This window comes from Sorex fumeus, unplaced genomic scaffold (assembly GCF_029834395.1).
Source record: "Sorex fumeus unplaced genomic scaffold, SorFum_2.1 ptg000098l, whole genome shotgun sequence".
In the NCBI taxonomy this organism is placed as follows: Eukaryota; Metazoa; Chordata; class Mammalia; order Eulipotyphla; family Soricidae; genus Sorex; species Sorex fumeus.
This window is the reverse complement of record NW_026606155.1, coordinates 30,453,515-30,480,898: the sequence shown is the minus strand read 5'-3', so window position 1 is coordinate 30,480,898 and position 27,384 is coordinate 30,453,515. Positions and strand designations below refer to the sequence as shown.

At 43.3% G+C, this 27,384-nt stretch overlaps 1 protein-coding gene across 1 annotated transcript in view; it reads left to right on the top strand.

Annotated features, from left to right (window-relative positions):
- The window catches only part of FNTB (farnesyltransferase, CAAX box, beta), a 74,631-nt gene that overhangs the window by 42,700 nt on the left and 4,547 nt on the right, over positions 1–27,384 (top strand). Inside the window, exons 8-10 of the mRNA XM_056133985.1 lie at positions 10,921–11,050; positions 13,703–13,835; positions 21,184–21,295. Of these exons, the coding sequence (XP_055989960.1) occupies positions 10,921–11,050; positions 13,703–13,835; positions 21,184–21,295 (375 nt within the window). The remainder of the gene's footprint in view (positions 1–10,920; positions 11,051–13,702; positions 13,836–21,183; positions 21,296–27,384) is intronic.

The window sequence follows — 27,384 nt, the reverse complement described above, 5'->3', positions numbered from 1 at the left end:
GAGTGAAGCCGGGATGGGACCTGCTGCTTAGGCAGCAGATGGGCAAGATACCTGAAAAACAACACAAGTGAAAAGGAACTGGAAAGGAATATAAAATCACAAGAGATATGGTTAGAATGGGAGGATTGTGCATTATTTAAAAAATACACCAAGGTTTTTTCCCCCAAACTTTCTTTTTAAAAAAATTTTTTTAATTGAATCACTGTGAAATGCAGTTAAAAAGTCGTTCATGATTGAGTTTCAGTCAATGTTCCAACACCCATCTCTTCACCAGTGTATGTTTCCCAACACCAGTCTCTCCTAGTCCCAAACTTTCTTTAATATATTACAATTTAGATTGATTCAGTTGAAAAACCTGAGTATAGGTGTTTGTAGAGCCTGAATGAATGGACCAGTTGATAGAGCAACTTATCCCAACTCTGTCCTTGCTGCTGACACAGTCATCCCACTCCCATAGAACTATGCAGGGAAGTTGATAAGCATGAGATCTATTTATATGCACCTAATTAAAATATATATTGCTGGTAAAGGAATTGAATCCAGGGCCTCACGTGTGCAAGACTGCCACTGAGCCACATCCCCAACCCCTGATTTGTTCTTAATAACAAAAAGCTGGAAGCAGGTTATATGTTCTTAAGCATCAGACAGCTGTCATACTAGAATACGATATAACAGTTAAAATGAATGACTAGAATTGATGTAGGTAAATCTTGAAAACAATGTTGAGTACAAACAAAAAGACTTTCAAGAAGCATGCAGATTGTCACATTCACTTAAATTGTGAAGAAGTTCACAGTGATTCCATATTGTTGATATATGCTAATATAGAGATGCGTATGGCAAGTTTCAGGGTGGTGATTCTTTCTGGGAGCAAAGAAAAGGAGATCAAAGGAAGGCTACCCACCCGCAGGAGAGACTTCAGCTGTATCTTAGTTGTTCATTTCTTTAAAAACAAAACAAAAAACATAACCTGGGGCTGTGGCTGGCACTGTGCTCAGTGGTAGAGCACTTGCCTTACATATGTGAGGCCCTGGGCTTGCTCACTGGTCAACCTCATGGTTCCCACAGGAACTATGCTAGGAGAAGCCCCAGAGCACAGCCAGGTATTAACCACCCCCTCCCAAAACAAAACAAAAACAGGAACTAACAATCCTGAGTATATCTGGTTAACTCAAAGCAATGTTTGGTACATACTTGCTCTGTATATTACTCAGCATACTTTTCTGGGATTCTTCAAATTATTCATAATTTTTTAAAAAAAAGATACAGTAGTTATATCTGTGCTGTTATAGAATGCTAACAGTTCAAATTTGTTTGTTTTTGTTGTATAGTTTTTCAAAGTAGTTCTTAGAACTAAGCCAGAAGTTATGCTAAAATTAAATGTGTGTGTGTGTGTGTGTGTGTGTGTGTGTGTGTGTGTGTGTGTGTTGGGAATTGAATGCATCTCCTCATGTCTGTAAAGCATGTACTCTCCCTCTGAGCTCCATTGCTCACCCCTGTATTACTTTTTTGTACAACTTTTATTTTCCTGAAGTTAATAGGTAACCTCTCTCTCTCTCTGGGGAAAAAAAAAGGCATGTGCCATGAGCTCATTCTCAAATTATCTGCCAATGCTATAAAATTAAGCTTTGCTTTATTTGGGGGGAGCGGGGGCACATTTGGTCATGCTCAGGGATAACTCTTTGCTCTGTACTCAGGAATTATTCTTGGTGGTGGTTGGGGGACCAAATTGGATGCCAGGGGTCGAACCCAGGTGTGTAGCATGCATGGCAAGTGTCCTACCTACTATGCTCCTCTCCAGCCCCATAGAATTATTCTTAATACAGTCAAATGCTCCAGGTAACAAATTCATTGTGTGCCAGTGGGTCTGTGTTTGGGGGTTGATTTTCCTTTTTATTTGAGTCATCCCTCCTGGAGCCTGCTGCCCTCCTCTTCAATCTGCACAGATTGCTTTCAGCTTGCTGCACAGCAGGCATCCAGAAGCTTCCTTTCAGCATGAAATCAACTTCACTTCCCAGCATTGTGGGAACTCTGTCCTTTTTTTTTTGTTGGTTTGCTTATTATAAAGAAGCACATGCTCCCTGGGGAGATTCATTTTAAAGATCTTGCATTTAAAAGATCTTTATTCTGCTCACACTTTATTGTTTATTTGCTCAGAGATTTCAGAATTGGACAGTGAATAAATTGCATTTCTTCAGAGTTTCTACACATTGCCCCCTTGTCTCCTATCTCCTGCTGGCATTAATAAGATGGATTGTCTTAATAGCATTTATTGAGGACTTACTAAGTAGTACTCAATAGTAAAAGAGCTGTAGTTTTTCGATTGTACAGATTGCCTGGACTTTAAGCATATACATCTTTCCTGTTCCTCATCTGAGATGTCCTATCTTTTGATTCATTACAAGTATATTTTCTTTTATTTCACTGAGGTGAATATATAATTATAATGGCTGCTTTATACAATCTTCTCTGGTCATTTCAGTATCTGGGTATCTTGGAGTTGGCATGTTCCTTACTCTTCACATCTTGTAATTTCTTGTGGTGGGGACTGGATTCTGTTGCATTGCTCTAAAGACTGTTGATATCTTAATTTTAACAATATCAACTTGTTTGGACTGGAGCGATAGCACAACGTTAGGGCGTTTGCCTTGCACGCAGCCAACATGGCCGACCCGAGTTCGATTCCTCCACCCCTCTCGGAGAGCCTGGCAAGCTACCGAGAGTATCTCGCCCACACGGCAGAGCCTGGCAAGCTCCCGGTGACGTATTCGATATGCCAGACACAGTAATAACAAAGTCTCTAATGGAGACGTTACTGGGCCCGCTTGAGCAAATCGATGATCAACGGGAGGGCCTTTACCTTTACCTTTTATCAACTTGTTTAGCTACAACCCGAAAATTAACACGCAGGGTGTTGGAGATGGCCCAACCCTTTCACATTTGCTAGGTTCTATTATTTCTTTGACTATAACTTCCCTTCTCCCTTCTGCCTGTGTGATTTGGGGTTGAAATAGAAATCCTGAATGAGGAGACGGAGCCTTAGCACAGCAGGTAAAGTGTCTGCCTTGCACACAGCCATTCCCTGGCATCCCATATGGTCCCAGTGTACCGTCAAGACTAATTTTTGAGTGCAGAGCCAGGAGAAACCCCTGAGCATCGCCGGATGCACCCCCCCAAACAAAACGAAACCAGAGTGAGGTTTAGACATGAACATAATGTTTTTCGTCTGAGCTCTCATCTTTCAGAGAACCCACCTTTTTGTTGGAGAGGGGGTTCTTTTTTTTTTTTTTTATTCTTTTTTTATTAGTGAAACGCCATGAGGTACAGTTGTAGATTTACAATTTTTTGTGCTTGGATTTGATTATACAATGATCAGATACCCATCCCTCCACCAGTGCCCATTTTCCACCACCATGGATAATATCTCCCCCCCACCCCATCCCCCCATCCCCCCCGCCTCTGTGGCAGGGCAATCCCCTGTGTTCTCTCTCTCCTTTTGGGTGTTGTGGTCTGCAAAAGAGGCATTGAGTGGCAAATATGTTCAGTCCATAGTCTACTTTCGACATGCATCTCCCCTCCTGGGAGGATCCTCCAAACACCCTTTATTTGGTGTTCCCTTCTCTATCTGAGCTGCCCTTTCCTCTAGAATGCCCGACTGGCCACTAAGCTATGGAGGGAGAGGGGGTTCTTTTCGGAAGGATGGGGGACTTGATCTCTTAAGAGTCTCACTCAGAGGGCTTCAGCCAGCACTGGGGACCTGCCCGTGCAGTCTCCAGTTTGGAGAAAACAATAGAGGGGGAGGGACCCAGTGCCTGCTCTGTTCTGTCCAACTTTCAAATCCCCACCCAAATCAGCCAGTCTTGTTTCAGCCTGCTGGGCCCGCACGGCAGGAAGTGGTTCTCCTATATTTTGCCCAGAGTGCTAAGCTGTTATTTGTAGGAGAATATGTTTGTTAGGCATTTAGTAGGTTTGACTACCTAGCTTTATGCCTTGGAAAAGTTCCTTAACTCTCCTGTGTCAGCTTCATTATTTGGCAAGGGGTGGGATGTTGAATTTGATATTAAGCTGAAATACAAAGGGAAATAAGTGCCCAAACCTGTTGGGGTGACTCTGAGCTCTTGGACCTCCCAGGGCTGTTGTGGTTCCCCATCCTTTGTATGTTTCTGTTTTGTTTCTCTTTTTTTCCTCCCCCACCCTATCTCCCTCTGCTCAAGTTTTTGGATTCTGGTTCCTAGGAAATTTCATACTAATGAACTGCAACATGGAGTTTTACCATTTATTGTGCCTCTTCAATCTGGAAGTAAATATACTTTAATTCTGTAAAACCTTCTATTATTTCTTTGACTATATCTTCCCTTCTCCCTTCTGCCTTTGCTCTTTTTATAACACTCCCTAGGCATGTTACTCATCGAATTGAAACGTTTTTTGGCCGATTTTCCATCTCGCAGTCTTCCTTATTTGTAAAATAAAATCACAGAATCCTTTCTGATTATAACATTCCCTTATCTCTTTTTTTATTAATTTTTATTAGTGAAACACCATGAGGTACAGTTGTAGACTTACACATTTTTGTGCTTGGGTTTCGATTATACAATGATCAAATACCCATTCCTCCACCAGTGCCCATTTTCCACCACCATGGATCCCAATATCCCTCCCACCCCCATCCCCCCCATCCCACCCTGCCTGTGTGGCAGGGCATTTCCTTTTGTTCTCTCTCTCCTTTTGGGTGTTGTGGTCCGCAAAAGAGGCATTGAGTGGCAATCATGTTCGGTCCATAGCCTACTTTCAACATGCATCTCCCCTCCTGGGAGGATCCTCCAAACACCTTTTATTTGGTGCTCCCTTCTCTATCTGAGCTGTCCTTTCCCCTAGAATGCCCGGCTGGCCTCTAAGCCTTGGAGTAATCCTCCTGGTACTGATCTCGGCTATTCTTGGGTATTAATCTCCTATTTTGTTACTTTATATCTTTTATCTTTTGTTGAGTTCTTATTTTGTCAGTTCTATTTTCAGTTTTATTGAGCCCATTTTTCTCATTTATATAATGGAATTGTTTTCACACACTAATCTATTCTTGCCTCAGAAAGAATATGTCCCTGTAATATTTTAATGTCATGTAATATTGTACATTAAATATTATTTTTGTATTTTGCTTATATGTTGGATAACATTGGGTTGTCCTTGCTCCTCCCTCAGGGAGCTTAGGTTTATTGAGTTACTCCCACAGCAGTGCCCCTGAGGCACACCCAGTTCCATCAGGCATTGTCACTGTCACTGTCCTCCCGTTGTTCATTGATTTGCTCGAGCGGGCCCAGTAACATTGTGAGACTTGTTACTGTGTTTGGCATATTGAATACGTCATGGGTAGCTTGCCAGGCTTTGCCGTGTGGGTGAAATACTCTCGGTAGCTTGCCAGGCTCTCCGAGAGGGGCGGAAGAATGGAATCTGGCTCAGCCAGGCCAGCTGCATGCAAGGCAAACGTCCTACCCACTGTGCTATCGCTCCAGCCCCCATCAGGCACTAACAATCCTATATTGCTTTTCTCTTTCCTTTATGTCATTTGCATGGTTTAGCAATGGCCTTTTTGTATAGACACAGGAAGACAGTTCATGCCATGTTTTTGTAACATTGGAGTTAATTGACTCCAAAATAATACTTACTCCTGGGCATCCATATTTACTTGACTTAAGCCTCAGTTGCCCTTAGTTCCTAGCACTCCAAGAGCAGGGTCCTGATGAAGGGACTGGATGGACCCAGGTCAAGCTGTAAGTTACTCTAGGAACAAGCTAAGTGCCAAAAGAAGTATAATAAGTTAAGATAACGGTCATGGAACAATCTCTGTCATGACCCAAAAAGAACTAACTGAATAAGTAAGTACCCTTCTGGGGTTAGGAAAGAGTAACCTGGCATGAGGACTGTAATCTGGGATATATAGCAAGATGTCCCCAGGAAGAACCAACCTTTAAGCTTAATATATCTCTTACTGTATTTATACAAAATGACAAGAAATATTATAAGAAGTAAATTTCCTATATTTGTTTAAATGGATTACTAGCTGAGGAAGGGCTGAAGCAATAGCACAGCAGTAGGGCGTTTGCCTTGCACGCAGCCAACATGGCCGACCCGAGTTCGATTCCTCCGCCCCTCTTGGAGAGCCTGTCAAGCTACCGAGAGTATCTTGCCCGCACGGCAAAGCCTGGCAAGCTCCCCGTGACGTATTCGATATGCCAAACACAGTAACAACAAAGTCTCCAATGGAGACGTTACTGGGCCCGCTCGAGCAAATCGATGAAAAACGGGAGGACCGTGACCGTGACCAGCTGAGGAAAGGAGAAAGCAATACACTCTGGATGGAATCCCTCCCTTGAGCAGATCTCCTAGTAATCTGGAGTGCTGAACCCTCAGATGAGATTTTGTCCTTGAGTTAATCCCCTAGAACTTCCCCTGAAGGAGTGGCTTTACCTCTGTTTGTTGTTATGACAATGACAATGTTCAATTCTACCTATGTGTACCCCCACCCTCCATGATTTCTATTTAACTATGCTGTAAGGGGTAAGAGAGGGAGAGAACTTTGAGGTCTATGAGGAGAGTAGGATGATGGAACTATGATGACTGGGACTACGACCAAAACTACGACTTTGATTGTGCTGTAAGGGGAGAGATTGAATTACGCGGGGGAGAGAGAAATAAACTTTCAACCAGCCTGGGGCCTAGTTTCTCCATTTCCGGTTCTTCATCTGTCCTTTGCCATGGGCCTGCCAGGGGAACGGCTCTCTGCCACCAAAACTCTCGAGTCCCTTATGGCCCCACATTTTCCTTTGGAAACTCACACTTATAAAAGTTTATATAAAATTTAACTTTTAAATTTTCTACTGCTTTCTGCATTGTTTCCTCCAATTTATTCATTAGCTTCTCTTTCTGTCTTTCATGTTAGAATCTTTGCTCAGATGGATGGTGTTCACATTTAAGATTCATGTTCTAAAAATGCCGATGGAGAGGGTTAGGGAGATAGCCTAAAATGTTGCAGCACATGCTATGTGTGAGGGAGCCCCGGGATCTATCCTTGATACCTTAGGATCCCCTGACTCTGTGGGGAGAAGCCCCTGAGCATCTCCAGATATCACCCCAAAACAAAGCTAAACAAAGCAATTTAAAAAGCAATAAACAGCTGGCAGCGAGCTGTATGTGCCAGGCTAGGTTCCAGCTGTTCACAGGGGAATTCACGGAGATCAGTGTCTGTAGGTTTCCGACTTGGGCTGATCTATTCCCCTAAAGAGCAGTCTTCCTGGTTAGGGTCTGAAACTGGCAGGCAGCTTTGTGAAAGGCAAGGAGGGGATGGATTGGGAGCATTTGTGTCAGGTCATCCTGTCTTACCCAAGCCCCTTTGTTCTACTATACTCTCAGCTATGCTGGATGTCCTAGATCTTTGTTAACCCCGAGATTGACCATCTTCTACCTACTTGAGTACTTCTCATACTCAAACATGGTGGCTCACTGATTATTGAATAAATGTGCAGTCAATCTCCATAGACCATATACACTCCACTTCTGGGGGGCTTTTTTGAGGGGGGTCACATCCAGTGATGCTCAGGAGTTACTTCTGGCTCTGTACTCATAGATCACTCCTGGCAGTGCTCAGGGGACTCGATGGAATAACAGGGATCCAACCCAGATCAGCTGCGTGCAAGGCAAACATCCTACCCTCTGTACTATTGCTCTGGTCCCACACTCCACTTTTATTTGTTTGTTTGTTTTTGCTTTTTGGATCATACCCGGCAATGCACAGGGGTCACTCCTGGCTCCCGCACTCAGGAATTACTCCTGGCAGTGCTCGGGGGACCATAGGGGATGCTGGGGATCGAACATGGGTTGGCCGCATGCAAGGAAAATGCCCTACCCGCTATGCTATCGCTCCAGCCCCCCACACCCCACTTTTAAAGGTTCTTCTGTCTCTAGTCCCTGAGATATTGGCTCAGATTGGCTTCCTTTCTGTTGCCTCCCATCACTTTTTCATGCTGGGCTGGTATAGGTTTCTCTCTGCTGTTGCCTCAGTTCTCCTTATCACTCACTAGTCTTTCCTAACTTTCACAACTTTATCTCCTGTCCTCTCCGATTCTCTTTATGCTTGTGGGGCTCATTTGTTTTTAAATTCCTTCATTTTATTTTACTGGACTATTGTGTTCACTCTGTTATGTTTGGCCTAGAAAATGCTTCCAAATCATTTTACCAAATGAAGAAAGAGAAGTCTGGTGCTCACTCTGTGCAGAGTGAAAGTATGAAAGACTGAGATACTCTTTCCTTTCTCTCTGCCCGGAGGTTCTGCTGACACCTAAAGTGCCACCTCCTGCACCACCACTGACTTATGATTAGACACACCTAAGGGAGCTGTTCCTTGCATTGACTTAGAAATTATGGCAAGGAAAGTTCTCCACTGTCACATGAAAATACACTGTAAAGAAAATTCCTTTGTTGCTGTTGTTGCCTACTCTTGTGGAAAGGAATTTCAGGAGGCAATAAGTAGTAAGGTTAAGAAATTTTAAATAGGAAGAGAAAAGAAAATGCACTCGAGAATGCAAGCTTTTCCAAAGAGAGAATCCCATGAAGTAGAAGAAAAGAACACAACCCAAGTTGCAACATGGATAATTCCAGAGGAAAATGCCAAACATACTATTTTTGGGGGGGTGGGGGGTTGAGGGGAAGGGACACAACCAGTAGTGCTCAGGGCTTACTCCTATTTTGTGCTCTGGGGGCACTCCTGGTAGGGTTGGAGGGACTATATGTGGTGATGGTGGAGGGCGGGGTTGAAACTGATCCTAGATCTGCCAGATGTGAGGCAAATGCCCTAGCAGCTGTACTATCACTCCAGCTCTGCAGGGGGTTATATTTTGGTAGTGTTGCCAGGGCTAGAACCTGGGACTTCTTGCATATGAAGCAAGTGATCAAGCCCCTTAAGTGATTCCCCCTGGACTAAAGAAAATTTCTCTACTTCAGGAATAGAATGTTTGTTTGTTTGTTTGTTTTTAGGGCCCGGGAGATAGCTCAAAGGGCTAGAGCACATGCTTTGCCTGTGGGAGGCCCAAATTTGATCCACAGCCTACATGGTCTCCTGAGCGCTCCCAGGAGTGACCTCTGAGCACTGAGCTGGGAGTAGACCCAACACTGCTAGGTGTGGCCCCCAAGCAAGCAAAAAAAAAATTTAGATATTTCTATTAAATCACCCTGAGATAGACCATTACAAAGCTGTTCATAATTGGGTTTCAGTTATACCAGTGTACATTTCCCACCAATGTCCCCAGTTTTTCTCCCCCACCCCCCAATCCCTAAACCCTACCCCCCAATGCCTGCCTCTATGGCAGACACTTCTCTCTCTCTCTCTCTCTCTCTCTCTCTCTCTCTCTCTCTCTCTCCCTTTCTCTCCCCTTTTGAGCATTGTGGTTTGCAATAAAGATACTGAAAGGTTATCTTCTATATCCCTTTACCTACTTTCAACACTCAGTTCTTGTCCAGCGTGATCATTTCCAACTACTATTGTTATACCGGTCCCTTCTCTATCTTACCTTCCCTCCACCCCATACACACTTGTGGTAGATTCCAACCTTTTTTTTTTTTTTTTTTTTTGCTTTTTGGGTCACACCTGGCAATGCACAGGGGTTACTCTGAACTCAGAAATTACGCCCGGTGGTGCTCAGGGGACCATATGGGATGCTGGGAATCGAACCCAGGTTGGCTGTGTGCAAGGCAAACGCCCTACCAGCTGTGCTATTGCTCCAGCCCCAGATTTCAACCTTTGACCAGTCCTCCTGGTCCCTGTTTTCCTTGGCATTGGATATTAGTCTCATACTATTTATTATTTTTAGATAACACAATTGAGTGCAGTCATTCTATATCTGTCCCTCTCCTTCTGAGTCATTTCACTCAGCATGATACTCTCCATGTCCATCCACTCAAAACATGATTTTTACAGAAAAGTGAAAAGAGGAAAATCTAGGAGCCCCCAGGTATGGCTCAGTGGTAGGGTGCACTGCTTCGCAGATGTGAGGCCTTTGGCCAATCTCCAGTATCTTCTGTCCCCTTGACACAAACCAGGAAAAAAATCTGCCACCAAGAGACAGTCACTCTTGATTTATTTTTCCAGAATGATAGAAATAAAATCATGTGACATTTTATTATTTTTTAATCTTTTCCATGAAATACATTTGGAACATCTTTAAACAATATAATTTTAAATGTCTGTGTAGCATTCTGTTATACAGATGTTCTCTGATTTATATAATTGGTACCTTCTTGTTGTGTTGTTGAGTTTCTTCTATTATATTACTGTTATATATGGGAATACAGTTAACATTTGTATAGTCTGATCTTAGACACATTCTTTAGACTGTGGAATTAATTTCTTGCAATGATCATATGCAGCTATTTCAAAAGTGATGCTTGTTATTTGCAATGCTGTGAATGGAACTATGTGTATTTCCATGACTGGAAAATATAATAAATATATAACTGATCTATTATTGGTATAATTGAATACTTGAATCCATAATCATGAGTTTTTTTTAAGATTTCTTTTTTTTAATTGAGAAAATAAAGAGGGAAAATGTCAACAGTAGACCTATACTCAAAGATAATCAGAACTAGCAATTTTCATTGAACTTGGTGATTGCCATGCTATTTTTATAACTTGAGGTACCGTATTCATTATGTAAGGAGACTCTCTGAAGTTTTGGGGGGAATCTGAGTTGGTTTATGAGAACAGGTAGCTCCAGAGAGCAGTTAGCAGACAAGGTTCCATTCATTGTTGAGACGCTGCTTGCCTTAATACAAATGAACTCAGCCTTTGATACCAGTTGCTGTCCCCTCACCCAGCTAGGCGTCGATTGGCTGGTCTGAGTGCTCAACCGGTTTCTCTCACTCTTTTTCTAGGTGTCAGAATTGGGAAGGTGGAATCGGTGGGGTGCCTGGCATGGAAGCCCACGGTGGTTATACTTTCTGTGGCCTGGCTGCATTGGTCATACTCAAGAAGGAGCGCTCCTTAAACTTGAAGAACTTATTAGTAAGTGTTTGCTGCTCTGTCCTTTCAGATTCCAGGCTCCTGGTGACGGGGCTGCTCAGATACACAGGCTCGGGGAAGTTTGTCTGTGGCAAGGACTAACAATTCCTCCTGCTTTGAGCTCACAAATACAGTGCTGGATAGAAGCTGTAGATAGAGTTGTTGTAGCTGTCAGCGCCATTCAGAAATGTGGAGGGAGTGAACAGCTGCTCTCCATCTTGGCTTCCTCCCTGTCTGTCTCCCTGCTCCAAACTTTCTACAGAGTGTGTGTGAGACCAGCTCCAGAGTCTTAGTGGATCCTTCCGAAGACATCTGGGACAAACCAGAGTTTCTTCCTCCTACCTCTAAGTCAAATGTAACTTTACTTTCCTAGAATTACCTTAGACTTTGTATTTTAAAACCAACAAGTTTTGAGGCGCATTGAAGTTATTATTTCCTACCATATATATGAATATTTAGCACCTGTGTTTAATTGAGCTGGGCATAGCTAGCCATTGCATTGAGTGGGTAGCTCAAGAATTTGTATTTGGGCTCAAAAAATTTTTTTTTGGTTGTTGTTTTGGGGCCACACTTGGCAGTGCACAGGGTTTATTCTTGGCTCTGCACTCAGGAATTACTCCTTGGTGGTGCTCAAGGGACCATATGGAATGTCAGGAATCAAACCTGTCTTGCCTGCTTATCTCTTTGGTCCCTGGACTCAAACTTTTGAGTAACATTTAGGATAAACTCATAAAATGTTTTCAGGGAGTCACTGACTTATAGTGAAACTACCAGGAGAGTCCTAATGCACAAATATTGACACAACCACAGCCACCAAGAAGAAAGTGTCTGTGCAAAGCATTTATTCCTTCAACCATGACCTCAGAGAAAACCACCTGCAGCTGATATTTACCCAGGTTCAAATGCCAGACTCTCACTGCGGCATTCATTTTACACTTTCAGAAGTTTCTCTTAAGGGCTGTAGAGGTAGTCCAGCAGATAGCACATTTGCCTTGCACGTGGCCAGCATGGGTTCAATCCCTGACCTCCCATATGGTCCCCTAAGCACTGCCAGGAATAATTGCTGAATGCAGAGCCAGGAGTTACCCCTGAGTATTATATTGTTTGTGGTTTGGGGAACATACTCATACTGGTGGTGCTTGGGGGACCCATGTGGAGCCAGAGGGAACATGGACCCCTGGAATGCTAAGCATATGCTTCAGTGCATTGAATTGTCTGTCTTTCCCAACTTCTAGTGTATTTTTAAGAACTTGGAATTGTGACTCAAGTGGTATGACTTTGAACATGAAGAGTATCTAAATTCTACAACTGTTAACTGAAGGGAGGGCTGGATCCCCTTTCCACAATAGTTACTCACAGAAATTCAGCCTAGGACTGTCTAGGGTGAAATACCTGCACTGTGTCCTTTTTATTCACTAAAGCTGTCTGTTAGGCCATTGCTGGTGGCAGAAATTTCCTTGCAGGGCTGGGAGGAACAGGTCATTATCTGCTTCAGACAGTTGTTCTGCTCATTCCTCAGGCCGCACTATCTTGATCTGAGTAATAGACTGTGTTTAGAAAACTTGTAGATAAGTGAGGAATGGTGGTTATCATATATGGCCACCAAGTGACATTAGAAGCCAGTTCACAGGTTCAGAGCAAAAGATTTTCTTCTATCAGCCAGACAGGTTATCTGAAGAAGCTGAGGCTCTGCTGGGTTAAGCCAATACCTGATCATAAGGACTTAGGGTTTGCTACCATCCTGCTAATGTCATAGGTAAAAATCTGGAACAAGAAGGAACCTTGAGATAGTGGGGGAAGCATGTGAGTGCTCTGGTGGCAGGTGTGACACAGTGACACTACACAGTGACCTAAAGTATTAAGATTCACACCATTGTAGGTAATGGCATGGAGCCTCAATAAAAATACTACTACAATATTTTAAAAATAAGTTTGACACAATCTAATGAGACACAATTCTATTTATGTGTTTTCAACAAATCTTAGTTATGGGCTGGAGACATAGTATAGTGAGTAGGCACTTGCCTTTTGCATGGCTGACCAGGGTTTGATCTGTGACACCACATATGGTCTCTTGAACACTATCAGGAGTGATCCCTGAGCACAGAGTCAGGAGTAAACCCTGAGCACTGCCAGGTGTATCCCCAAAACTAGCTAACTAAATATCTTAGTTAAGGGGCTGAAGCAATAGCACAGAGGGTAGGGCGTTTGCCTTGCACATGTCTGACCCAGATTTGATACCCAGCATCCCATATGGTCCCCTGAGCACTGCCAGGGGTAACTCCTGAGAGTGCATTGCCAGGTATGACTCAAAAAGCAATAAAAAATAAATAAATATCTTAGTTAAATAAATATCTTGATTACTGGACATTAACTTGTCCCCTGACCCATTTGAAGCCCCAGACCCCATTTGAAGAGCAGGTATGTTAGTTGTCTGCTAAGGACTGAGCAGAGATCAGTGCTGGGCGCTGGCGGGCAGGCAAGGCAAGGCAGGGGTCTGCTTGAACGCTGCACTGCAGACAGGAAAGAAGGAGGCATCCAGGACCTTGCAGCAGTAAGATGGGAAGCCTTGCTTACCCAGAGTAGCCTCTGGAGAGCTTTTCCTGCTGTGTTTTTGCAGCCTTACACTACGTCTCTTGTTTCTCTCCTTTGCAGCAATGGGTGACAAGTCGGCAGATGCGGTTTGAAGGAGGATTTCAGGGTCGCTGCAACAAGCTGGTGGATGGCTGCTACTCCTTCTGGCAGGCGGGGCTTCTGCCTCTGCTCCATCGTGCCCTGCATGCTCAAGGTGAGCCTGAATGCTGCTGTCAGGGGCTAGATGTCTGTCCTTGCTGCCAGTCAAGGCAGGAAGCCAGAGAACCTTCCTGGGGGGGTGGAAATGTATACCTGCAGGGTCGAGAGTGCCCAGTGTGGAACTGCCTGCCTTAGGGCATGCAAGTACAGACCAGGACTTAGTACCCATGAGCTCATGGTTACTACTGCTTCTACCTGGTTGTGGTAGGAGGCGGGGCCTTACCCTGACCACCACCCCCACCCCCCAGGACTGCTATCTCAGCTGAGTGAGAAGCCAGAATTTCCAACTCAGAGCTCTCTATCCGTCACCTCAGTACTGAAACCCTTATTGCATTGTTGCGGCTGTGATAGAGGCTGGATTCCAGGGAATGCAGAGGAGAGGTAGCTGGGACTCAGGGAGCACAGAGGGGAGGGGAGCTGGGACCCAGGGAGCACAGAGGGGAGGGGAGCCAGGACACAGGGAGCACAGAGGGCTGTGAGCTGTGACTTAGAGAGCACAGAGGGCCAGAGAGCTGGATCCCAGGGAACAAACTTCCACCATATCTAGCTGACTGCATAGCTGCCCCAGCAGAAATGTTTTGACGTTCATTGAAGAAACTAAAATAATATTTATTTCCCCACACCTCTCAATTGGGGAGACATATGCTGCTTTCTGTGGAGTCTCAAATGGGATTGCAAAACCCAAACAGCGAGCAAAAAGCTCCAGAAGCTTTCCATTGCTAGCTCTTGAAACCCCAGGTCTCCCACTGAATCCTCGATTTGTGAGTGTCCATAAAATGAGGATTGTAGTGTCTTAGCGTGCAGAGATCCAGATGGCCCAGCTGGCTGTTGCTCTGTTCTCTCGGCCCAGAGGGAGTCTTCTCTTTGGAGCGGGTAGTTGGTTAATTCACTGCTGAAAAGGAGATTCTTGTCTACAGCCATACCACCCTGAACGAGCCAGATCTCATCTGAAAAGGAGTTTCTTCTCTCCTGCTCTTCCCCTCCCTACCGCCCACACCTGGGCTTGCTGCTGCTTTGGCTGGTCTTTCTGAGTCTCTTTATTCAGTTTCTTCCTTTCATTTGAGTTGTGTCCACTTGGGCACGGAATTGAAGTAAACAGCCTCCCTGTCACAGCCTGTCCCAAGATTCCTTCACCCAGCCCCACCATGCCCAGGCCTGGATCTCAGGTGGGACAGCAGCATTCCCTGACCGTAAAGTGATCTCGGGCTTGTCCACTATCGTAAGGAGTTTCAGATTCTCTGAGTGTCCAAGCTTCCTGCCAGAAATAACTTGGGGTTTTGGTGATCTCTTTCTTTGGAACTAGTAAGGTTGAACGAACCCCTGGTAAATCAGCCTTTAGCAAACCTGCCCCCTCAGGGAGAAGTAGGATGCAGGGAAATATGGAGAGAGCTGGAATATAGGATGCAGGGGGTTGCTCGCTCACACTGGGTTTATCAGAGCCAAGTTCAACGCTGTGCCCCAGAAAAGGTTGCCTGTGAATCTTGGTGCCTCATTGCCTGTGAATATGTTGAGTCTGAAGCCCCACAAGTGAACTCAAGAAACATTGAAAGTGGCAAGGATCTGAGAGGAAGAAAATCATTTTAAACATGGATAAAATGCTGACCTTGAGAGTCAAAAGGAAATGCACCATAGGAAAAATTCATAATATATTGCAATCAAAAATGGGCTGGAGCTATATAGCACAGCAGGTAGGGCGAGCCGAGTTCTCGCCCCTCTCGGAGAGCCCAGCAAGCTACCGAGAGTATCTTGCCTGCATGGCAGAGCCTGGCAAGTTCCCTGTGGCATATTGGATATGCCAAAAACAGTAACAAGAAGTGTCACAATGGAGAGGTTACTGGTGCCCGCTCAAGCAAATCGATGAACAAGAGGAGGACAGTGCAGTGCAGTGCTATTGCAATCAAAAATAGATTTCAAAGCAGTATGAGTGTAATTCTAGTCAACTGACAAGTTGACTTCAAAAATTAATAGAGGGGCCTAAAAACATCTGCCTTGCAAGAGGGAGAAAGTTGCTGGTTTTTTTTTCTTTTTTTTTTTTATTGTATCACCATGAGATACATAGTTACAAAGCTGTTCATGGTTGGGTTTCAATCATACAGTGTTCCAACACCCATCCATCTACCAGTGTACATTTCCCATCACCAGTGTCCCCAGTTTCCCTCCTGCCACTCACCATCCTTCCTCAACCCCTCCAATCCAGGAGGCAGTGAGTTTGATCTACAGACCACATACATGCGCTGAGCATGGTAGTGTGGTCCTTGCAGCTCTGCCATCTGACAAGTGACAAACTCTGGCACACAGCCAGGTGTGTGCAACCACACTGTGAGCACAGCTAAAAGGTGCCAGCATCAAGGCCAGTATAAGCACCACAACTGAAGTATTTGATCCTTGCTGAGTGCTGTGGTGAAAAGTGTGAGCACTGCAGTGAAATATGTGTGATCTTCACCCCTACTCCTGTCATTGCAACAAAGGCAGAAGGAGGGAAATTAATGGGGATTTAGTTGTGAAACTATTGGTGATGTTTATTTTCTCTCTTTTTTTAAAATTTGTATTTTCTATTTTTTTCTGAAAAAGTGTAATTAATTACATTTTTCTGAAAATGTAATCAATTTTTATTATAATTGATTTATTTCACCTCTGAAGCAAATAATTAACATTTGAAATAAGTCACAAGTGAGTAAGAAACAAATGAGCAACCCAATTGAAAAAAACAAAGGATCAGAACAGGAAGCTTTGGAATAGACAGAAAGAGAAGGTTTTATTACTTATTATTATTATTATTTTATTATTACTGTCCCCCACTTTTTAGACAAGGAAACAAGGCTCGATGAAGTTGACAAGCTTCATCATAACTGGTTGCTGTCTGCAAGGTTCTCAGAATCTTACTTTTAACCACTGTAGATGACCACGAATCAGACAAAAACCTGATCATGAAAGAAATGCAGATAGAAACTGGGCACTCTTCATTATTCACTACCAGATTGGCAGAGATTAGAATTCCCTGTTTAGGGAGGACATACCCACTGATACTACAAAACAGGTGCTTTTGTAGTATCAGTGGGGGTGTAAATGTGCATGGTTTTCTTGGAGGCAGTTCAGAGGCAGCTCTTTAAATTATTTGACTTGGGGCCAGAGTGATAGCACTGCCGGTAGGGTGCTTGCCTTGAATATGACAGACCTGGGTTTGATCCCTGGCACTCCATACGGTGTCCCAAGCCCACCAGGAGTGATCCCTGAGTGCAAAGCCAAAAGTAAACCCTGAGCATCATTGGGCGTGTGTCCCCCCAAAAACCAAACCAAACCAAACCAAACCAAAAATTATTTGACTCCAGCAAGAGCACTGCCAGAAATTTATCTGGAGAAATATCTGCAGAAATATTCACAAAGGATATATATTACAGTGGATTTTGAATAACATGCAGCCCAGCTGCCCTTCAAAAGGTGAGCAGTGAAATAATGAGGACCTTTCCACTAGGTGCTGCACAGAAAGAGAAAAGACCAGGCCCAGGGCAGCTGGGGTGCACACAGGCCTCCCTGGGGCTATGTGCACCATTACAGAGCTTTTGGGTGGGTACCTTTGAAAGCAGGATAAGAGGGCGAGGGGGACTCAGTTTTCAATATTTATGTACTTCTGGCCCTCCCGTTGTTCATCGATTTGCTTGAGCGGACCCAGTAACGTCTCCATTGGAGATTTTGTTGTTACTGTGTTTGGCATATCGAATACATCATGGGTGGCTTGCCAGGCTCTGCCGTGTGAGCGAGATACTCTCGGTAGCTTGCCGGGCTCTCCGAGAGGGGCGGAGGAATCGAACTCGGGTCGGCCATGTTCGCTGCGTGCAAGGCAAACGCCCTACCGCTGTGCTGTCGCTCCTGTGCTTTCCTTTTCAACAATGACCCTGTGTACTACCCTTTTCATTTTAATAGAGGAATAAACACCTTTCTCAAAGTTGAAGTTCCCTTGCAAGGTGGCAAGGGCCCAACTCTATAGCAGGTGAGCCCTGGCCAACTGTTGGCCCATGGGGGTAACCTTAGCATGTTGTAGGAAGTACTTAAGTAGAAGAATGCGTTATTTTTACTCTCTTAAAAGTAGCAAATGCTGGGGGTATGGTGCCACCAGTAGGTTAATCAGTACCTGTGAATGAGTTCATCAGCAGCCTGATGGTACCTTCAGACTTCCAGATACCCCAGAATTGCTGCTGTGTCTGTGGCCAGACCCCAACAACTTGGGGCCAAGTTTACCAAGAAAGTAAATGTCCAAAAGTTAGGTATGTGTGAGACACACCCACAAACCACCTCCGGCTCAGCTATATAATTGGAGGCAAGGTCTCTCTGGTTCCTGATCAAATTTCTTAACGGCCATGATCCCAGAGACTCAGAAACAAATCTCAGAATTCAGCGGCTTTTGGCAGAAATGCATCCAGACCCTGCAGTCAGTTACCAGCGCCAGGCCACCCCAGGAGGCAAAGGGTGCTGTCCCTCCTCCTGCTCCCTCCTGGTGACTCGGTGGCTGTCATCCTCCAGAGGCCACTGGACAATCAGGTTTGGTCCTGGAGTGACGAGACACGTGGGGCCTCATGGGGTGGGGATGGAGCTGGCCCTTTCCTCCCTGCCCCAATGAGACCCCGGGTCACCGCCCATGAACGGCCTCCCTGGCTCCTGACCAAGGTGCTTAGGGACCATGATCCCAGAGACTCAGGAACAAATCTCGGAACCCAGCAGGTTTTGGCAGAAATTCTCCAGATTTAACTGTTAAAATTTCAGAGTTCCAAAATCGCGCGGCCACTGCTGCAACTGGTTGACGTCATATGTTATTCATAACCATCAATAGAAAACAAATTGTCTACAGTTGCCTTTTCGGCAGATCTGAGCGTTTGGGTAAAATCCCAAATAATAATGGTGGGTTTGGTGTTGAAATATTGAATGTAATCAAAGTAGAGAGAGAGTAATGTGGAAATGATCTGCCCCACAGGTAGGGGGAGGGTTTGGCATGGAGGGTATACCGGGGTTTTGGTGGTGGAAAATGGGCACTGGTGAAGGGACGGGTGTATCATCATTGTATGACTGAGACTTAAATCTGAAAGCTTTGTCACTGCTCTCATGGTGATTCAATAAACAAATTTATAACAAAGAAAAAAAAAGTAAGGTGGAGTTCATGCCCAATTCAACCAGCCTAATCAGTGGCTGAATAATTAGCAATACTCGTACATTTAAAAAAAAAGTAGCAAATGCTGACTAAATCAGTAGGTTATTTAATTTCTCTGAAACAATAAAGAAGCATCAGGATGGTGAATTTCTGTTTATATGATTGTTATGAGCTTCTTGGATGTTCTTAGGGATGTGCCCCAGACCTGTATTTGTCCACCCATGAAGTTGAGCCACATAAGACTGCACCTGTGAATTATTGTTTAGAAAGACTTTTGATTTCTTAGATAAAAGGAACCTTAGAGATGGAAATAAAGGCATATTTTATGCAGATGCTTAATAGAGTTATTCTAAAGTTCAGTGAGTGTGGTTTTAAAAATAATAATTTTCTGGAGATATAATTTTTATACTATATAATTGACAACTCTTTAAAGTATATGTTTCAGTAGTTTTTAGAGTATTCAGAGTTGTGGAACTCTCAGGATAATTAAGTTTAGAATTTTAATTTTTTCTTAAAAAAGCTCCAACCCTGTTTAAATAATGGATTTTGTAGTTTTGTTTTGTTATGAAGGAGATTAAACTCAGGGCCTCAATATGTGAACCTTTTGTGTGCTATGTGTGCTATGCTTCTGAGCCACATTCATAGCCCCTGAATATCCTTTTTTTTTTATGCTTTTGATGAAGAATTAACAAAGAAAAAAAATCAGCAAAGTCATTATAGTTAGTATATATATCAACTATATGTATATGTATATACATGTTGGTGATTCAATAAATAAATTTACAACAAAGAAAAAAAAAGTAAGGTGGAGTTCATGCCCAATTCAACCAGCGTAATCAGTGGCACACTGAATAATTAGCACACATTACATTTGTAATTTAAAAACCCATTTAACCAAATAAAAGAGCAAACATACAGAGGAAAGTGGTGTAGTATATGATATAGGTAAAGGGTAAATATAATAAAATGCCACATTAATAAAATTGATATTGACTGTAGAAGACAAAAAAACCAATAGAAAAACATAGCTAGAAGGCAAAATTTATGGGAAATTTCACCCTAATTAATAACCAGCGGCATTCAAGTCAAAATGAATGATCAGATGCTATTTTATTTAAATTTTAATTGCTGAGAATTTTTTTTAAATGGCCAGTGCTGGAAAATTTTAACTCTTGGTGGCTATATAAAATCTTTGTTTTGGGGCCACGCATGGCATTATTTAAGGGACCATACAGTATTGGAGACCAAACCAGGGTTTCCAGCGTTCCCAAACCAGGGTTTTCTGGCCGTTTGAGCTTGCTCCCCAGCCAGAAGCTATGTAATTTAAAAAAATATTTTCTATAGTTTCACAACATGTTTTTTTCCCAAATTATATTTTATTAACTTTATTAGTATCTATTAAAAGTGTTAAAGATACTTTTTCTCTAATTATGCCCCTATGAATCTACTTAAGGGAAATCACTGTAAACACAGAGAACAAAACCTTCTGTGGCCCATTGTCGGTCTCACAGCAGCACGAAAACCTGATAGGAAAAGTGAATTAAGGTGCCTGGGAATAGCTCTGTCCCAAAGCATCTGCCTTACAAGTCTGAGGTGAGACCATAGGTTTGATCCCCAGCACCATACTGCATGCCACGTGTGGTGTTATGGGTACTGCCCTTGGTGATCCCCCAGCACCCACAAAGGGTCTGATCTCCAGTGCAGCATGAGTGTGTGTGTGTGTGTGTGTGTATGTGTGTGTGTGCGTGTGTGTTTAAGCACCGCAACTAGAGTGTGAGACCCTGGGAGAGCACCCCTGTCAGTGTGCTGGCACTGCAACCAAGGGTGTGTCACCTTCTGGTACCACAACAAAAGGAAGGAAGGGCAATACTAGAATACTTTTTATTGTTGCGTTGGGATTTTTTTGTGGGGTGGGTTCTGCTTGGGGCGGGGAGGGAAACTCAACCTGCCCCCCTCCGAGGGGTGCTAATGAAGACAGCTTGGCATGGGGCCAGGAGAGTCTGCCAAACTGCGGCTCTTTGACCGATGCCAGGGTTCACGAGGAGGGGCATGCTCTGGGACATGAAGAAGAGTATTAGGTTATGAAGAATGTGATGTCTTGGAGAGGAAAGGAGAGTGGAACCCTGGACTGTTCCAATTGGGTATAAAATAGATCCTAGCATGCACCTGCCCAGGCCTGCACTGACCCTTTGCCTTTCTGCAGGGGACCCAGCCCTCAGCATGAGCCACTGGATGTTTCATCAGCAGGCGCTGCAGGAGTACATTCTCATGTGCTGTCAGTGCCCGGCCGGGGGGCTTCTGGACAAACCTGGCAAGTGAGTGTCTTCTCCCTACAGGCTGGGGACAGGATGGGAGTGAGGGGTGTGCTCCCTTGGGACTGCTTATGAGGTTCCCATTCCACCCTGCTGCCTGGTGTGGGTGTGGCGCATCCCTTAACCTGGTACTTCCACGACACTTTACTTCCTAAGCTTTCATGTACCTCCACCACCTGCCCACCCAGATTGGAAAGCAGATTGCTAGGGTGGTGGCTTTTCTTTCCTCTCTTTGTTTTGTAGAACTAATATGGTTTTAACAGAACAAGATACGAGATGTTGTTTTTCATTTTAGTAATATCAATATCAATGCTTAAGGCCTAGGATGTGTTCTGTGCCACACCCACCACTGAAGTTCCATTATCTCTCCACCACTGTCCCTAGGTCCCTTTTCATCTTCCTCTTTCCTCTCCACCCTGCCTGCCTGCCTGCCTGCCTGCCTGCCTGCCTGGTAAATTCAGTTCTGTTGATAGAGCTAAGGGTTTTCATCAGATGGTTTCTATTCCCTTGCTTTCATTTTCATTTTTCATTTCATCATCCTGTTATTCGTCGATTGCCTCGAGCAGGCCCCAGTAACGTCTCTTTCATCCTAGCCCTGAGATTATATTCAAGGCTCTTTAGGAGAATGAGACCCATCATTGTTACTGGTATTTGGCATATTTGGTACGCCATGGGGAGTTTGCCAGACTCTGCCCTGTGGGCAGGCTACATTCGATAGCCTGCAAGTTTGCTTTATTTATTTATATTATTTATTTATATTCCACATATGAGTAAGGTCATCTGGTATTTGTCTTTCTTTTTCCTTCTGAGTTATTGTTTACCATGACACTCTCTAGTTCTAAGTTGTGGCAGAGGGCAAAATTTCATATTTTCATAGTTGAGTAGTATTCCTTTAGGTATCTAAACCACAGCACTTTATTATTTTTTTTAATTTTTATTAGTGAAACACGCTGAGGTACAGTTGTAGACTTACAAATTTTTGTGCTTGGGTTTCAGTTATACAATGATTGAGTATCCATCTCTCCACCAGTGCCCATTCTCCACCACCAGTGATCCTAGTTTTCCTCCCACACCCCCAACCCCCCCCATCCCACCCCGCCTCTGTGGAAAGGCATTCCCTTTTGTTCTCTCTCTCCTTTTGGGTGCTAAAACCACAGCATTTTAATCCACGTTATCTGTTTTGAGGCACTTGGGTTGTTTCTAGATCTTGGCTATTGTGAATAGTGCTACAATGAAAATATATCTGGAAATATCTTTTCAAACTAGTGCTTTTGTTTTCTTGGAATAGATATTAAGGAATGGAATTACTGGATCACATGGTAGTTGTATTTTCTTTTTGTTTGTTCTGTATTCAGAAGTTACTCCTTGTTCTTGGGGTTCACCTCCAGTGGTACTGGCAGACCTTGTGGTACTGGGGACTGAACCTGGGACTGCAAAACATTCATTCCAGCCCTTTTAATCACCTCCCTGCCCCCTATTTTCAATTTTTTAAAAGAAGTCTCCATTACTATTTTAACTGAGACTAAATGAATTTGCGTTCCCATCAACAGTAGGGTATTTTTCCTCCCACTTCCCCACCAGCACTGTTTTTTTCTAGACTCTTTGACAAGTCTCACACTTACTGGTGTGAGATGTTATCTCATTGTCATATTGATTTTCATTTCCCTGGTAATCAGTGGTGATGAAAACTTTTTCCATATGCCTATTGGCCATCTATATGTCTTCTTTGAGGAACTGTCTATGAGCTCCTTTCCTATTTTTAGATGGGGCTGTTTTTTGTTGCTGAGTTTTGCAAATACCTTATATCTCGGATATCAGCCCTTTGCCAATATGTTCTCTAATATAGTAGGGCATCTTTTTATTCTCACCTGAGTGTCTTTTGCAACAAGTGGCCTTTTCACTCGATGTGCTCCCATTTGTTTATGTTGACTTTTACTTTTTTCTTTGCCAATGGAGTCAAATCATAGAAGTCTCCTCGGAGACTTATATCATGGAGAATTCTGTTTTCCTCAGTGTATTTTATGGATTCAGGTTTAACATCAAGGTCTTTAATCCATTTTCAATGAACTTTTGTGTATGGTCTGAAGTAGTGGTCCAATTTCATCTTTCTTTTTGCAGTCTGACTGGTTTTCCCAGCACCATTTGTTAAAGTGGCTTTCTTTCCTCCTCTGGATTCCTTTGTTGTTTATGTACATAACATTTAACTGTCAATATGTTTGAAGGTTTACTTCTGGGCTTTTCATTGATCTGAAAGTCTGCTTTTATTTCATCATCACACCGTTTTGATTAATACAGCTTTATTATCTGTTTTAACATCAAGGGCTAGAGTGCCCCCTATCATCTCTTTCTCAGTATTACTTTGATAACTGGAGAATTTTATGATTCCATACAAACATTAGCAGCAGTTGTTCTGACCTTGAAGATGAAATTTTGATAGGGATTACATTGCATCTGTATGTTTTCATTCACTATCACTATCACTATCATCCCATTGTTCATCAGTTTGTTCAAGCGGGCGCCAGTAACATCTCCAGTCATCCCTGTCACAAGCTAGTGTAGCCCAGTGGCATATTGGGGGCACTTTCAGGGTCAGGGGAATGAGGAACATCATTGTTACTATTTTTGGCATATCAAAGTAATGACACGGGTAGCTTGCCAGGCTCCGACGTGTGGGTGGGATACTCTTGGTAGCTTGCCGGGCTCTCCGAGAGGGATGGAGGCTTTTGGGGCAGCCTCTAATCACCTTTACAGGTGTTCCCTGTCAGGCATATATTCAGGCAGGATAGTCTCAATAGCCTGCCGGGTTCTCTGAGAGCGAGAACTAGACAATGAGAGGTCACACGGCAGCAAATGCCTAATGTTTTCATTAGTAGATAATAAATTCTTCTGATTCATGAATAGAATATTTTTCCATTTCCAGTTGCTGGAGTGATAGCACAGCGGGTAGGGTGTTTGCCTTGCATGCAGCCAACCTGGGTTCGATTCCTCTGTCTCTCGGAGAGCCCGGCAAGCTACCGAGAGTATCCCGCCCGCACGGCAGAGCCTGGCAAGCTCCCTGTGGTGTATTGGATATGTCAAAAAACAGTAACAAGAAGTCTCACAATGGAGATGTTACGGGTGCCCGCTCTAGCAAAGTGATGAACAATGAGAGGACAGTGCTACGGTGCTTCTTGTGTCTTCCATTTTTTTTCTTTTTCTTTCTTTTTTTTTGCTTTTTGGGTCACATCCAGAGATGCACAGGGGTTACTCCTGGTTCTGTACTCAGGAATTACTCCTGGTGGTGCTCGGGTGACCACATGGGATGCTGGGAGTGGAACCCAGGTCGGCCGCATGCAAAACAAATGTCCTACCTGCTGTGCTATCGCTCCAGCCCCTATTTCTTTGAATAGTGACTTATTCCATTTCATTGTGTCTTCTATTTCTTTGAGTAGCACTGTAGCACTGTCCTCCCATTGTTCCTTGATTTGCTCGAGCGGGCTCAGAAACGTCTCCATTGTGAGACTTGTTACTGTATTTGGCATATTGAATACGTCATGGGTAGCTTGCCAGGCTTTGCCGTGTGGACGAGACACTCTCCGTAGCTTGCTGGGCTCTCTGAGACGGGCGGAGGAATCGAACTTGGGTCAGTCGGGTCAGCTGTGTGCAAGGCAAATGCCCTACTCACTGTGTAGTTTTCAATATATGTCTTTCTCTTCTTTGTTAAATGGATTCCTATGAACTCTTTTTTTTTTGTTACATAGTCATAAATGAGATTTTTTTCTTTCTTTTTTTTTTAATTTTTATTAGTGAAACACCGTGAGGTACAGTTATAGACTTACAAATTTTTGTGCTTGGGTTTCAGTTATATAATAATCAAGTACCCATCCCTCCACCAGTGCCCATTTTCCACCACCACAGGTCCCAGTATCCCCCCCCCCCCCAACACCCCCCATTCCACCCTGCCTCTGTGGCAGGGAATTCCATTTTGTTCTCTCTCTCCTTTTGGGTGTTGTGGTTTGCAGTAGAGGCATTGAGTGGCAACATGTTTGGTCTGTAGTCTACTTTCAGCATGCTTCTATCCTGGGAGGATCCTCCCAACACCCTTTATTTGGTGCTCCCATGGTGTTCTTTTTTCTAATTTTTTTCTTTCTACATCAATTTTCATATAAAAGTGCAATTAATTTTGTGTCTTGATTTTGTAGTCAGCCATTTTACTTTAGGGCTTGTTGTTTCTAAATAAGTTTTTTTGATGTCTTTAGGGTTTTCTATGTATAGTATCATGTTGTCTGAAAATGGTGAGTTTTACTTCTTTTCCAATATGAATTCCTTTCATTTGTTTTTCTTATATAATTGCTAATAGCAGAGGCATGGAATCCCTTGCCTTGTGCCCTATCCTTAGAGGAAAGGCTTTCAATTTTTGTCACTAAGTACTATAGTAGCTGTGGGTTTCTCGGATATGGCCATTACTATGTTCTAGTTAGTTCGTTTTATCCTCATTTTGTGGAGAGCTTTATTATAAAAGGGTGGTGAATTTTGTCAAACATTTTTTATGCATCTGTTGATATATCATATGATTTCTATCTTTCCTTTTTTTGATGTGGTGAAGATAAGGATTTTAACTCTCCTGCACATCATAAACAGATGATAATCACAACGGTTACAGGGTAGATTACTATCTCTATGTGTACTATAATAAAAGAACACAAAGAAGTAAAATTCATCTTATTCCCTTTGCTTTTCACCCCTCTATCTACACATACTTAGCCCTCTCAGCATCCAGGAGAAGGTACATTGAAGGCTGCACCCCAGCAGTCTACCAGTTTAACCCATTTCTAGACATTTTGGTATTCTTCTAGATAAATATTTATTATTGTTGTTCTTGTTGTTATTTTGGGTTTTAAGAACACACCTATTAGTGCTATGGGTTTCTCCTGGTTTGGTGCCCAGGGCCAGCCCCAGGTCTCTCACATGCAAAGCATGTGCTCTAGCCCTTTGAGTCACTCCCTCCCCCAACTCCGGCCTTAGTGAAGTATTGTAATTTAGCACTAGCACTCTTTAGTGAGTCCTTTCCAGAAAACAGCTGGAGGGGACCAACACTAAAGTGACAGTTGCTCCTTTTGGGGCAGGGTTGAAGGATGAGGCTTTGGAAAACACTGAAGGGGAAAATAGAGGCTCAGGGGCCAGAACCATAGTACAGCGGTTAAGGCATTTGCCTTCATGCGGCCTACCTGGGTTTGATCCCTGGCATCCCATATGGTCCCCCCAAGCATCACTAGGAGTAATTCCTGAGTGCAAATCCAGGAGTAACCCTGCTGGAGCATCTCTGGTTTGGACTCAAAAAGACCAAAAAAAAAAAAAAAATTAAAAAAAGACCTGTCAGTCACGCCCATGAACTTCCCTTGATGCCAAAAAAGCTCATTAATTGGCCGTGATACAGAGACTCATAAATAAATATCAAAAGAGATCAACAAGCTGCAGTCACCATCCAGTTAAAAAATTTAAGTCCAGCTGTTTAAATTTTAAAATTTAAAATTTTAGAATTCCTGGAGCGACATCTCAAACTCTACACCACTGATATATGAGGAGTAGCATACCACATTGGATGAGATGTAAAATGGAAGGCAACCAATGTTAATTAAGAAAATATAGTGGAGTTCATGCCCAACTCAGTCAGCCCAATCAGTGGCTGAATAAATAGTAGTACTCCTACATTAAAAAGAAAGAAAAGAAAATATTAACTCACAAGGCTTAACGTGTAACATATTAGTAATCTCTTATATAAGGTCACAATGGCTCTATGGTGAGATACTAACAATCTTCACACATTTTCTTCTAAGGAAACCTTTTGTCATCATTTTTAGAGAATTATTCATAAAAATAAGCAATATCAAATTATTTAGGGCCTGCTATTGGGGCAGGCTTGAGTATTGGTTGAGAAATTGGAAATAATGGTGATGGGAAGGTGCAGTGGTGGTGGGATTGGTATTGGAATATTGAATGTAATAAATCATCATGAACAACTTTATAAAAGTAAATAAATCAATAAAAAGAAGGGGAAATGAATACGTAAAAGTCTACTCTGAAAAAAAGAAGGAAAGAAAATAGGGGTTCAC